This window comes from Xiphophorus hellerii, chromosome 2, assembly GCF_003331165.1.
Source record: "Xiphophorus hellerii strain 12219 chromosome 2, Xiphophorus_hellerii-4.1, whole genome shotgun sequence".
Taxonomy (NCBI): domain Eukaryota; kingdom Metazoa; phylum Chordata; class Actinopteri; order Cyprinodontiformes; family Poeciliidae; genus Xiphophorus; species Xiphophorus hellerii.
This window is the reverse complement of record NC_045673.1, coordinates 16811984-16826526: the sequence shown is the minus strand read 5'-3', so window position 1 is coordinate 16826526 and position 14543 is coordinate 16811984. Positions and strand designations below refer to the sequence as shown.

At 39.1% G+C, this 14543-nt stretch overlaps 1 protein-coding gene across 3 annotated transcripts; it reads left to right on the top strand.

Annotated features, from left to right (window-relative positions):
* Window positions 1-4861: 4861 nt before the first annotated feature.
* On the top strand, window positions 4862-14505 carry th (tyrosine hydroxylase). Of its 3 annotated transcripts, XM_032578097.1 has the most exons (14): window positions 4862-5067; window positions 5321-5416; window positions 5524-5727; window positions 6550-6724; window positions 6842-6930; window positions 7064-7131; window positions 7221-7271; window positions 9662-9807; window positions 9910-10045; window positions 11847-11916; window positions 11999-12055; window positions 12184-12279; window positions 12373-12506; window positions 12994-14505. In XM_032578097.1, the coding sequence occupies exons 1-14, from the start codon at window positions 4984-4986 to the stop codon at window positions 13151-13153; spliced, it is 1566 nt and encodes a 521-aa protein (XP_032433988.1). In that variant the 5' UTR covers window positions 4862-4983; the 3' UTR covers window positions 13154-14505. The 3 variants fall into 3 exon arrangements, with proteins under 3 accessions (XP_032433988.1, XP_032433971.1, XP_032433979.1); XM_032578080.1 differs by lacking the exon at window positions 5321-5416 and having other exon boundaries at window positions 4868-5067; XM_032578088.1 differs by lacking the exon at window positions 4862-5067 and having other exon boundaries at window positions 5317-5416.
* Window positions 14506-14543: the final 38 nt, after the last annotated feature.

Genomic DNA, 14543 nt, shown 5'->3' with positions numbered 1-14543 from the left:
GACCCTGACCTTCTGCGTTCCTCCTGAGACCCTGACCTTCTGCGTTCCTCCTGAGACCCTGACCTCCTGCGTTCCACCCGAGACCGAGACTCCCTGCGTTCCACCCGAGACCGAGACTCCCTGCGTTCCACCCGAGACCGAGACTCCCTGCGTTCCACCCGAGACCGAGACCCTCTGCGTTCCACCCGAGACCGAGACCCCCAGCGTCCCGACCGAGACCCCCTGTGCTCCACTAGAGACCCTGCCTCGGGGGGCTCGTCGTCGCCGTCTGTGGGCGGCCCCCGGGACTCATCGCCACCTCCAGCGCCGCGGACGGCCGCCGGACCGCCTCCGGGGTTCCCGCCTCCAGCGCCGCGGACGGCCGCCGGACCGCCTCCGTGGTTCCCGCCTCCAGCGCCGCGGACGGCCGCCGGACCGCCTCCGTGGTTCCCGCCTCCAGCGCCGCGGACGGCCGCCGGACCGCCTCCGTGGTTCCCGCCTCCAGCGCCGCGGACGGCCGCCGGACCGCCTCCGTGGTTCCCGCCTCCAGCGCCGCGGACGGCCGCCGGACTGCCCCCGTGGTTCCCGCCTCCGTGGTTCCCGCCGCCGCGGACGACCGCCAGACCACCTCCGTGGTTCCTGCCTCCTTTGCCTCCGCCCACCCTGTGGGTGGTTTTTTGTTTGTTTATGGACTCTTGGCCCTTCTTGTGTTTCCGCCCACGATGGTGGGTAGTTTTTTGTTTTTCTGGACTCTGGCCCCCCGTCCAGCGCCCCTCCGCCCACCCTTGTTGTGTTTTTGTTTTTTCTGGACTCTGGCCCCCCATCCGGCGCCCCTCCGCCCACCCTTGTTGTGTTTTTTTTTTTTTGGGCGTCTGGTAGCCGCCCTTGAGGGGGGGGTACTGTCAGGATCTGTGTTTTCTGTGTTCATTTAGAGTTTTTTGTGTCCTTGCGTCTCTTCGTTGTCCTGTCCTCCCCTTGATTGTTCCCAGGTGTGTCTCGTCTCTGTGATTGCCCTCCCGTGTATTTAACTCCACCTGTGTTCTTTGTTCCTCGTCGGGTCCTTGTCAATGTTAGCGTCTATGTCTAGCTCTAGTCCTGGTCAGTGTTTCCTTGTGCCTGCTGCTTGTGCTGGACTGATTACCATTAAATCCTCGTTTTCGTCAATATACAGAAAACACTGGTGACATCAAGTTATATATATTTTTTGGCCTCACTGATTCTTATTGTTTTTGATGAAAATATATAACAAATGTATTCCCTGCAGAAACCATTTAAACATCTGGTCAGGAATTAAGAAGCAGCAAAATCTATTATCACTTTTTTATTCTCTAAATGTTGACTAAGTAAACAAAACAATTTTGGACTTCTAAAACAAAATAAGGGACTCAACAGACTAATTCTGTATTTGCCTTCATGGGGACTTATACTGACACAGGGAGTTACAATGCTTATAGTGCGTGATATGGTGGTGTTTACCCAACATTATTACCGTTAATAGGATATTTATTTTTGGGGTTTTCTCCTAATCAGCTGAATGAGTGTGATGAACTTCACTAAGGTGACAAACGTTGCTCAGCAGACGGTTGAAGAAAAGAAACGTGGAGGATGATGAATAATAGCCCAGCTGGCCGTGTTAGCTGCAATTAGTCCATGTGAAGTCTGACAATTATACAGAGAAAAGCTGACACAAAGCCACAATGCTGCAGCTGAATCAATACATAATTGTAATAATTATCATCCTGGTGTCATTTGTGGACATGTCGACAATTCCAGTGAAGAAGATGGAATTGGATAAACACAGAGGCTTTAAATGGCAGAGGGCGTTGCTTTCTCAAGTGCCACATTTCTAACAAAAGGTAGCCTTGATACCTGGCTTGAACAGCAAAGAGACACAACTCACCATCGGAAATCTAAATGCTTCCAAAAATGTCTTGGAGCTAATCTTTTGCACAGAGTCAAAAGTCACTTTGAAGAGTTTTCATATTATATTGTAGTTATCTTTAAATTTTACTGGAAAATCACTAGATGTGTGAGCACGTGTGGGATTTTCTACAAAGTGTACATTTCTTTACCTTTTAGGACCATTTTAATTAGTGAACCATAATTGGTGTAAAAATGATAAATTTATTATTTATAATATTTTTATGCCACAATCAGGAAAAAGTAAAAGTTTTTGGCACCTTGGAAATTTGTCAGATACATGCTCTGCTTGTTTCTTGTTGTTTCAGTTAAAGCAATATATCCATACAGATTACACAAAATAAGTCTTTTAACTGGGATTAAAGCCCCTCCTTAGAACATCTACTTCTTTCTGAACTTATTTACAAAAACCTAGAATGAGAGTGAGAAGATTTAATCTATTGATAAGCACTTTTTAGGCTTCAATCTAATTTATTTAAATTTATTTGGACAAATTAGACAGACAGAGGAAATTTGTAGAAGTCAAGAAGGAGGATCAATCTTGAGCCTTACAGTTCCTGCTTTACCTGCTCTGTTATATAAGGACTAGTATATATGAATTAAATTTCAGATATAAATTTGAGTAAGTCTAGAAAAAAAGAATCTACAAAGCATAATTTCTTTTCTTGTTTTTATAAATACATAAATATAAACTTGTATGGGAATAAATCCTCAGCAGTGAATCATAAATTAGAATGACAAACAGTACTGCTTGTGTTTTCCTGGCTCTTATCTCCAATCTGATTTCCTCAAAATATACTCAAGCTACTAAAAAGAGATGGGTGGAAGAGAGCATAAAATTGGTAATTGTTCCTATCTCTGGATAAATGTCAAGCTTCTGTCTCTTACTCTGCCTCTTATGTCATACCACTTCCACAAAAAGGTCAATATTAAGAACAAAAAACCCTTTAAAAAGCCCCTTTATAAAGATGCACTTACAGAAACTCTGCTTTGCAAATTTTCTCACCCCCTTAACTTTGTCAGGTAGCAAACACAACCTTCAGTGTATTTTCTTGAGATTTTATGTGAAAGACCGACACAAACTAGCACATAATTGTAAAGAGGAGGAAAAATCTTGACTTTTTTAAAAAGTACAGCATCTATCATTTTTATATTTTAGAATGAATACTATCACTTGTATTAATAAATATAATTTATTTATTCATCGCCTATACTTGGTTATCAATGCAGAGTCGCTGGTGCCTATTTCCAGTATTCATTGGGGAAGAGGCAAGGTCAGTTCCTCACAGGATACACAGGAAAAACAACCATGCACGCACAATTATGGATAATTTAAGAGAGACCAATTAATCTAACAATCAGGATTTTGGATCATGACAGGAAGCTGGAGTACCCAGAGAGAAGCCAAGCATGCAGAAGGAGAACATGCAAACTCCATGCAGAAAAACAATAGACAGGACTCAAACCCAGGACTTCCTTCCTGCAAGTCAATATTGATGCCAATTTCTCCACAACGCAGCCCCTGATATGATTGTATATTACAATGATTCATATGATATTTTTGTAACATTTAATAGAACAACAACAATAATAATAGAACAACAAAACCTTCATATGTTCAATGAAAGCATTTCGGAAGTTATTTTTCATAAAACATTAGCGAAAAACAACATTAAGAAGATGATAAAAAGCAATAAATAGATCACAAAGTTGCAGAAAATTGTTTTTCAGCAGAAACAGAGGAGCTGGTCAGAGCTGAAGCTAAGTATTGAGACATTACAAAAAGAAAAAAAAACTTCTCCAAACTGCTAAAGTACCAAAATACTAGAGACTGGGCTGCTGGTTCAGTTTCCTGACAGACGATTTTTAGGCATAAAGCCCAAGTTAAATTGTTTAGATTAAGCATTTCCATGTGTTGCAGTTCAGACTGAAATAGCGTTGAGAGTCTGAGGCACGACTTAAAAAATGTTGTTCATGTTCTCTCACTATGTAATCTGACTGAGCCTAAGCTACTATGCAAAGGACGGTGGGCAACAAAATAAACAATTTTTAGATGTTTAGAAGTTTATGTTTGTAACAAAACAAGTGTAAAGGTCTGAATACTTTCCCAAAGCACTGTAGCTCGATGACTGTCATTTGGTTTAGCATTTTCTTTAATCTTTAGGTTATCAATCCTATCCTCCAACATAAGATGAAGCCGCATTTTTTCACCCTCTCAGGGTTACACCGGTGCTCTTTAGCATTTTCAGCCTGAGCGTTCAGGTTTAGGTAAGAGTCACACAGGATCTCGCTTGAGTTCTCTGCACCCTTACAAGGTCGTGATACTGCAGCATGTGGCCAGAGGTCCACAGATAATCCCTTTACCAAATTTTGCCTGTGGGCATTGTACATCATTCGCAATCATGTTAGACCACTAAAGTCATCAGCCTAAAGCGCTGCAAATTCACTTGATGTGGTTGTTGCTGAGGTAAGATACTGGCAGAGTACCTGCAAGGGGAAAAAACAACATGTTGTTCTCTAGCCTGTTTGGAGCAGGTGTGAGGTCTTTTTTTTTCTATCCGTCATCAAATCTAATTTGTCAGGAGCTGTGGAGATTGGATTGAGTTGATAAAGTGACTTAATTTTCTACAGTTGACTTTTCTTTCGTCTAACCTTTAAAATAAAGCCCTGAGGTCAAAGCTTTGATTTTTGTTTAAAGATAATACAATGTTCCCAATTAATGGGTGGAGAATATATTTTGTGATTTATTTGTAGAATGAACACTGAATTGTTTGAAAATTGTGACTATGGCTTACATAAAAGCAAATAACAACTGAAAAACGTCCTACTTCAAACCTAAATACTGCGCCTATATAGGGTTAAAACGGTTATATATGTGGACAGATCCAAGCGAGACTGAGTCTGATTCAGTGCAGATTGATTCGAGTTAGATTAGCGCGTTTGACGTCAGAAACTGCAAACAAATGATGCTATAAAAAGAGTAAACCTGTCCGCTAAAAAAAATGTGAAAGACCTCCCAGCACAGAGAGCCGCAAACACACTTTCACCTCTGCTACAGCTGACCGTCTATCTTAAAGCCTGAAGATGCCTCTTTCTAGCAGCTCCACGTCCTCCACCAAGAGCATCCGCAGAGCCGCGTCCGAGCTGGAGAGATCGGATTCCATCACGGTAAGAAAACAATATGAAAAAAAGTTAGAATAATTATCAAGTTTGCTCATTTAGAAAAGTCTCGGTGTATTTACGCTTTTAGCAAGTCGTCAAAATTCGGACCACTAAATTTGGATACTTCTAGAATTAAGCGCAAAACCGAATTTACGCAACGCCATGCGGTGCTGACAGCGCGTAAGGTGTTTTGTTTAAATAATCAAAAGCGCCCCTCAGTCCTGCCCGAAAGAGTGCTAAAATATATACTGTGGTATAGTTATGTTTTAGGGTTTACCTCGAATGCATTGCTGTCCCAATGCGCATTTGGAGATGTAAAGCGCTCCCGTCCAATACCCAAAGACAAGTCCAAAAAGTAAGAATAGACAAACAGTTGCCTGTATCTGATGTTGTGTGTTTGTGTGTTCTGCCTGGGAGATGAAATCACATAATGCAGGAGGGATATTGTTGCTCCTCTCACAGTCTCAGAGATTCATCGGAAGACGGCAGAGTTTGATCGAGGATGCGCGGAAGGAGAGAGAAGCTGCCGCGGCAGCGGCGGAAGCAGCGGAGGCCACGGAGCAGATCGTGTTTGAGGAGGAGGACGGAAAAGCGCTGCTGAACATCTTCTTCACTTTGAGGAACTCGAAAGCACCTGCGCTGTCTAAGACACTCAAAGTCTTCGAGGTACGAGGCAGATTCATTTGAGACTTAGAAATGGAACTCAATGCGACTTTTTTTTTTTTAGCTTGAGTTGTATAGAAGTTCAAATGTAATTCATATATTAGCCAGGGCTCTTATATGAGCGATGTGTGTTAAAACCTTCCACGCTATTTCAATCAGACTTAAATCAAGATTTCTCAAGTTAAAAATAAAATTTTGTACTTAAATAAATTAAATAAGAAAAAAAAATAAAACAAATTTAAATTCAACCAGAAATAACAAATCTGGCAGTTCTTGTGTGTGAGCAATTTATAAAGACTTTTTGAATGATACGTTATCCACAAATGTATCTTAGATATATATTACACAACTATATATAATAAATCTACAATTTTTATATAACTTTTTTTATAAATAAAAGTTTGGAAGTTAAATATGCAAAATCTCAACAACCGTATATATATATATATATATATATATATATATATATATATATATATATATATATATATATATATATATATATATATATATATATATATATATATATATATATATATATATATATACATATAAGCTTTGAAATCCATGTTGCCTAAAAAAAATCTTGAACAACAAACATGTATTTTTCTCTCCAAATTTTTACAATTTATACAGGGTATTGAGGTGAGTCTGAAAGCTTTCACTACGCACCGGGATGCAGAATAATTTGCATTTATGAGTCCAGTTTGTTTAATAAAGAGGAGAAATGTATGCAAAAAAATCACCATTGTACAATGGAGTTGTGAATACTGTGGAGGAATCATGGTACATCCATGCCTCATAAGTGTGCTGACTGTATTTCAGACATTTGAAGCCAAAATTCACCACTTGGAAACTCGACCATCTAGAAAGTTGAGGGAGAACCTTCAGGGCCTGGAGTACTTTGTGCGCTGTGAGCTGCACCTCTCAGATGTCAGTACTCTGGTCAGCTCTATCAGGAGAAATGCAGAGGATGTCAAAACCACCAAAGAAGTCAAATGTAATCATATATTTTTACTTCAGAGATCATCTGTGTAAAAATCAGCTGTTTTGCTCAAATAAGAACCACAAAGTATCATTAAATTTTTATGTTTTCTTTCTACTTCTTCCGTACCAGTTCACTGGTTCCCAAAGAAAATAGCAGATCTGGATAGATGCCATCATCTGGTCACAAAATTTGATCCAGACCTAGATGAAGATCATCCTGTAAGTAATGCATTTGCCATGAGCAAGGAAGCAGGAATACAGATCACAGTACCAGGGGCTGTTATGATTTTGTGCCATTATGTCATAACGCAGACAGTCTGACCAGTGTTTTTGATATATTTGATTTGACCAGGGATACAGAGACCCTGCCTACAGACAGAGAAGAAAGCTGATCGGGGACATTGCTTTCACATACAAACAGTGAGAAAAAGCAGTTTAACCTCGCAGACAGAGATGAGCAGAAATACTTTGAGATTTTCTGACAAATGTGTATATACCTGTGTCTGCAGTGGGCAACCAATTCCCAGAGTGGAGTACACAGAAGAGGAGATTAGCACATGGTAAGAATTTACAAAGTAAATATGGTTGAAATTATAAACATGTGTTTTTTCCACATTCATTCTTCCACAGAGTAAATTCAGTCTTGCTTCTAAGAAGTTAAATCTTTTACTGTGGCAGTTGTTGATATGCGTAACGTTTGGGGCACCAAGAGGTGAAAAATCAACCAAATAAAACAAAACAATAAAAACTTACCCCAAGCTACTTTTGCATAGCTTATTTGAATGTTAAGTCAATGGGAGTGGGTGTCCCCTGTGGTGTGCAGAGAGTAAGCACTAAAAAAAATTTGATAACACTGCAGTTGATGTAATTTGCAGCTCATGGGTTAGTGCTACAAAAAGAGATATTTCTGTGTTTATTCAGGAGTCTGAACCGTGTTTGGCCTTTTATAGTTCAATAAGTTACATTTTTTAAATTGATGATTCTCCACTGAACAACATTCTTTGAGACAATTTAGATTTTTTAAAACCACTATAAGAGAAAATGTGACATTTATATGTTTTGTTTTTTTTTAGATTAGGATTACCTTAGAACTGGAAAGGTACCAAAAGCACATTATGTACTCTAGACTACCTATCTGTCTCAATATTAGGTTAGTAACAGTTTTTAATGTTTCTGATAAGTTACAGAGTTAAACATTTTTCAGACTTAATCTGGATAAGAGAGTCGTAGGATTTGGGGCAGCAGAAGGATTACACCACGGTATGGAATTGCTAGTGATCATAAATAAAATAAAATCAGATTTTTGTGCAAAATATTATGAATTCTCCAGTAAATGATGCACAGCCAGAGGGCAGTAGAGGAGCATTCAGTTTACAGTAGCCTGGGTGTGTCTCACAATAAACAATGTAATCAGTTCTTCAAAGCTTCTTAATATCTTGCTGTGGTTCTGCCTATGAATGCCAGAATTCAGGTTTTTATGCAGAATGTTAAACCGAAGAAAATGAGTAGGGTTCCTTATTTTACCTTTTAGTGTTCATAATGTTATGTGGATTGATTGATTTACGGGTATAAAAAGTTATTAAACCAACTATTTTAGGCACAAATTCAATATTTTATTTTTTTTATTGTTAGACATCTCCAGATACTGAAACATTTTTGTAACAAATAGATATACTGTAAAAGTATGTTTAAGATCAGAATAGTACCAGTATTGCTACAGATTTAGTTAGTGACGCATGGCATTTCTAGTAACTAAAAAATAGACAACTAATTCGTCCTCATTGTGAAAGCAATGCTTAAGAAATCATGTTCTTAGTAATTCGTGATATTTGCAAAAGTTCTGATTGCTACATGCAAGTGTCGTGTTGTGAGGAATCCCTTTAACACACATGCAGAATCGGACATGGACAATTGAGATAGTTTAAGAAGATTTATTTTACAGGTTTTGATAAAGGTTCTGATAAAGGTTCGTAACAGGACGGCTCCTGAGGATAAGAGGGGAAGATTGGCAACAGAAAAGTTGATGATGAGATATGTTAGTTCTTGTTTTCGGAAAGGAGACCTGAGAAAGGGGAGATTTCTTACGGAGTTCTGGTGGATATTAGGCTCGGGGAAGAGGTGTGATCCTGAGTGGGGTTAACAGCGGTGGATTCAGGGGTAGAGCGGCTCGGAGGAGAGCGGGCAGGCAGGAGCGTCTTGGCAGATCTGCTGCAGGAGGACAACCAGGAATGAGCGAGTCTGGATAGCTTCAAACAGGAAACATTTAACATTTAACATTTAAATCATTAAAACTCGGAGGACGGGTAACCGATATACACGAAGGAGACGAAGTGAATTCAGTTCAGGAACTCGGACCATAGAACATCGATTAGACGTGGAAGGCTTGTTAATATCAAACTGAGGTTGATCGTCAGGCGCTGAATGGTTGTTTGTCCGGCAGTACCTTATAAACAACGATAGACCAGAAAAAGATGATTCTTTACAGGTGTGCTAGCAGCACCTGGCTTCTGAGCCCCCCGGCAGAGATCCTCTAAAGGAAACTCACACCAGCCACACAGAACAGGATCACAACAGTAAGAGTCTCACACTAAAGAGGGACTGGCAGCAAGATACAGGCTGTGTTTGGAGAATTTTTGTGAACTCACACCAGCAGGTGGCAGTGACTCAGTGGAATGTAATGAAACAACTAATTCTAAACTTAGCTCCAAGCTATTTGAGAAATAAACTTGTTCTTGAATAGCTGTAGATACTCCTGTTCATAAAAGGATTTAACACAGTGCTAAAGATAATAAAAATATGAAGGAAACGTAAGTCTGATCGAGTCAGAAGTAAATTCAGTGTAAATTTTTTAACCAGTTTGACCACATTTTCAGTCTTCAGTTAGCATCCTCACTTTTAAAGCAAAGAAGCTTTAGGAAACTGAGGTCTCACTTTGTTTTATTTCATTTAGGCGTCAAGTCTATTCGACCCTTAGAGACTTGTACATCACCCACGCCTGCAAAGAACACCTCGAGGCCTTTCGTCTGCTGGAGAAGCACTGCGGCTACAGTCCAGACAACATTCCCCAGTTGGAAGACGTGTCACGCTTCCTTAAAGGTATCATCTGAATGTAATCTATGAAAGGAATGAAACCTAAGCACAGATGTTGTGTGATTCCACAGTCTTGGTGTGTTTATAAAATGTTTTGAACTGACGCAGAACACACAGGGTTTCAGCTGCGTCCGGTGGCAGGCCTGCTCTCAGCCAGAGACTTTCTGGCAAGTCTGGCATATCGCGTGTTCCAGTGCACCCAGTACATCCGACATGCTTCTTCCCCTAACCACTCCCCAGAACCGTGAGTATTAATGTGATTCTATTGGGGCACAAAGTTAAAACTAGCTGTACATACTATATAAAATTCACACAGTACCTTTATTTTCCTACTGTCTGATATTAAAGACTATTACTTCCTTTTTATGTTGGTTAGGATTACCAAAGGTATTTGCCAAATGCCAAAATTATAATTGTCTTTCAGACAATTCTGTATTACTTTGGTTAAATTTCGAAGCTGGTATATGCTAAAATAACTATGCTCTGAAAAGGAAATCCCAGCTGATTATGTTTATGACAAGTCCTTCCTACATGGACTGGAAAGTCTCTCAGAAAGGAAAAAGCCATTCTCCAAAAGCAACATAAAAAGCCACATCCATCTTGCAAATGCACATTTGGGTAAAAACTTCTTTGGAGTCATGTTCCATGGTTGGATGAGACTAAAACTGAAGGTTGACCAGAGTGGCCTATATTTGGAATAAAACTGAGAAGCTTGTATGACTGAGAACACCAACCACAAACGTGAAGTATGATGGAGGCAGCATCATATTGTGTAGGTGTTTTCCTGCAGGGGAAACTTGTGCCCTTTGCAAATGGGTTGACATCATGGAGAATGAACATTATGTGGGAAATATTGCAGCAGCGTCTCCAGACATCAGCCAGGAAGTGAAAGCTCGCAACAAATGGGTCAAATTAGATACAAACTGGCTTATAGACTGAACAAAGTCAATGTTTTGTTCTGATTTTAACTCCACTGTAAGATTTGTGGGCAAAGCTCAAAGGATGAGTGCTTAAAAGGCATCTTGTTAACCCGACTTAGGTATACCCACTCTTTCCATTCTTTCCCGATGAATAGTCTAAATATTCCAGCAAACTAATGTGAGAAGTGTCAGAGTTTTGTAAATACTTATCTCATGAATAAGTTGTTTGTCTCTCTACTCTAAGCTGGAAACAGGATGACGTGGACCATCCTGTTCTTGGAGAAACCGGTTTCAGCTAGTTCAGAGAGACCCTTCTATTCCTTATCTTTAAGTTTCTGTTTTATGACTGACCCCCACCCTGCTTTGAATAAAACCAGGCTGCTGCAGGGGGACAAGTTGGAGTTGTCCTGAGGCACCACTGAGACTCTTCCCCCTTTGAAAAGGCTGAAGTGATACTACTCTCTGTGTGGTTCTTCATATGTACAGGTTAAAATACCCAACAAGAAGCTTCTACGAAATCTCTCCTAAATTAAATAAGATTTGAAAACATCTCTAAAAATATATTGTTCATTATTCTAGCATATAGCAAATAGAACATATTTTGGTAATCCTGCCTGATCTAAAACCAATAAAGCTTGGTCTGATTTAATGTCAGAGACAACTATTGGTTATGGGCCTTTTTATACGGTCTGAGGTGTTTATTTTTCATTGAGGTGCAGATTATGTTATAATTTCGGTGCTTGACGAAATGAATGTTGGATCAGCAAATGATACAACAGTAAACACAAAATGCAGAGCAAAGTGTAGAACTGCCGTTTTTGCATCAAATAAGTCAGTTAAAATTATTTAGCTGAGTTCATTTTTAATAAAGTTCCATGCAAATTATTTGTCAAGGAATAAATGAGAAAACTTCCTTTTGCTTCTACAGTTTTCCTACTTGTTTGACAGTAAATTACATTTTTGTTTTGTTTTGTTTTGTGTCTAACTCTATTGATCAAAGTACCTGATCAAACTCTATTGTTTTTGCCACTACATGCATCACCAGCATTCAGTGAAAGTAATCTAGGTATGATTCCTCAGAATTTTTCTTTGTATGTTCAAAGTTGAGTTTGTCTTTATTTTCAGGGACTGTGTCCATGAACTCCTGGGCCATGTCCCCATGTTGGCTGATCGCACTTTTGCCCAGTTTTCACAGGTTAGAGTCCAACGGATTTCAGAATATTTTCTACAGTGAGGAGCGTTAATGTTTCATGACGTTTTTTGGTTTTGTTCTGCAGAACCTTGGTCTGGCATCACTAGGGGCATCAGATGAAGACATAGAAAAACTATCTACAGTAAGACTCTTGTTCTGACTACAAAATCACTGAAAAGACTGTGTTTAAGCTATAATGTTCTAATACATGAAACATATACAGTTAATGTTGTTAATATTGACACTGTTCTTTGTTGTTTCTCTCACCAGCTGTACTGGTTTACAGTTGAATATGGTCTCTGTAAGCAAAACGGTGAGGTTAAGGCTTATGGGGCTGGGCTGCTTTCTTCCTATGGGGAGCTTGTGGTACGTTCCAGCATATTTGTCTTTCTTTAAAAACAAGAAAACACAGCCAAGTGAGCTCTCATGTAATTCATTTTCCTCATCACCTCCTTTCAGCATTCTCTCTCTGATGAACCAGAGGTGCGGGAGTTTGATCCAGAGGCTGCAGCGTTGCAGCCCTATCAAGACCAGAACTACCAGCCAGTCTACTTTGTTTCAGAGAGCTTTCCAGATGCCAAGGAGAAGTTCAGGTACTTAGTTCTTTATTGAATTATACAGATATACAGGATCATATGAAAGGAGAAGAAAGAAACAGGGAAGAAAAAGAACAAGAGGTTGTGTGAGGACAAGGTCAGAGAACAGCCAGCCAAGCCCGAGGCCACAAACTTTTGTAGGTCAGCCATAGCAGCCAGAAGACAGCTGTTACTAATATAGCCTTTCTTACCAAGGCAAAACTCTGCAGTTTTATTTGGCAAACAGATAATGTTGCTCTGCAAAACAAGTAGCTTCAGTGAGTGTTTTGACAGTCTTTAGTCTCCAGTGGGATACAGCAAATGACATAAGAACAAGGTGACGAGATGAGAAGATAGTCAGCATGGAGATGTTTGGAAAAACAAATAAAGTAGGACAAAGGATGTTTTTTTTTTATCTACTTTGTATGGCAATGTTTTCTTATTCTTTTATAAAGTGCTTTCATGCACTGATATCTCACTTGATACTCTCACAAATTTTTACCAGAACATACGTAGCAGGTATCAAGCGTCCCTTCTCGGTGAGGTACGATCCGTACACATGCAGCGTCGAGGTCCTAGACAATCCTCTGAAGATCCAAGGCGGTCTGGAGGGTGTGAAAGATGAGATCAAGGTGCTGACTGATGCCCTCGCCGTTTTGTCATGACGGCCTCTGCCGGTTGTTTGCTTTCTCTACGCTGAGCTCTGCAGTGTCCAAAGTGTGACGAGACTAACATGCGTATCTTTATGTGCTGTAAATCCAGTATGATGTTCAGTTGTTGCAGTTTGTGTGTGTAGGGAAAGGGCCAACACACACACTTCCTCCAGTGTGAATGCATTTGTGGAATAATGTACTGTGGTTCTACTTGACTGGAAAAATTCATGCTTTAATATGTAAAAGTGTTCACATGTACTAACACTGGAGCCACAATCAATGAGAGTTGTATTTCTGAATGTATTCAAAGAAAATGAAATAAATAATATAAATTATTTTAAAATCAAAGAAATGTAGCAGCTTAGTGGAGATTGTATTCCAAAGTGTATATTTTAGTCCTTTGTTTTACCAAAAATATATATTAAATATTGTAAGTGCTTCTTAAATGATTTATTTTTCTGCAATGAATAGGGGTATTCACTTTAATTTGTCATATTATGTGTGCTGTATTTGCCTCATTTGATTTTACATGCATGATGAAAAAAAGTAAAAAAAAGAAAAGAGGTACATCCAATAACAATTGCAAATAAACATTGTTAACTAACTGCTGTTAGTTTACTTGGGTTTTGCACTGTGTAAATTGTCAAAAAAATAATAATTTAAATAAATAAAATAAGACGTTCTCATCTACGTGCCACAAGAGGGAGCACTCCTACAGGTTGAAAATGTCTGATTGTAAAGTTTAAAGGTTTTACTATGGAGATTATCTGATGAAACAAAAACCTTGTTCATTCATCCGGGCAAAACCCACAATATTCTGTTTTTCCAAAACTAATACTTTGTACTATGGTTTCCTTTTCTATACCGAATTATATGTCTGCACCTACACCATAAAACAAACTGTTAGAATTGAATTGCTTTTACATGAGATTTTAAGCAATATCCAAGTGCTCTAGATAAGTGTAATGGCTGAAGACAAATTAATTAGTTACATTCTAATTATTTTTTTCTAAGTACTCATTTAATTACATTGTAACTGAAGAAGTGAAGAGTGGATAAATTACCATTCCTAATTTTTATTAAACAAATTTGTGATACAGGTATGGCTCAATAAATTAAAGTACATGAAAAGTTGAAACAGAAAATTTATTTATCGAATCTTAAGGATGGTTAAGCCAAAAAAAAGCTCATCCTAATGAGGTTGACTGGTCACAGACTGGCGTATTCAAACAATTAAATGGAAAGAAAAAGTGATGTAGGGTGTTGTGTATATATATATATTTTAAGAACCTGAACTTCAGGCTTTCTTCATCTGTAAGCCTTAATCATCATCAGAACGACCAGAAATAAATGGTTGAAATATATCTCGCTGTCTGAAATGAATCTCTTTAAGCTGAATTAC

Coding starts and splice junctions, on each gene's coding strand:
- th (XM_032578097.1), top strand. CDS start 4,984: ATGCCTCTTTCTAGCAGCTCCACGTCCTCCACCAAGAGCATCCGCAGA. Junction 6,931..7,063: donor ACCTAGATGAAGATCATCCT/GTAAGTAATGCA, acceptor TGATTTGACCAG/GGATACAGAGACCCTGCCTA. Junction 12,507..12,993: donor GATGCCAAGGAGAAGTTCAG/GTACTTAGTTCT, acceptor AATTTTTACCAG/AACATACGTAGCAGGTATCA.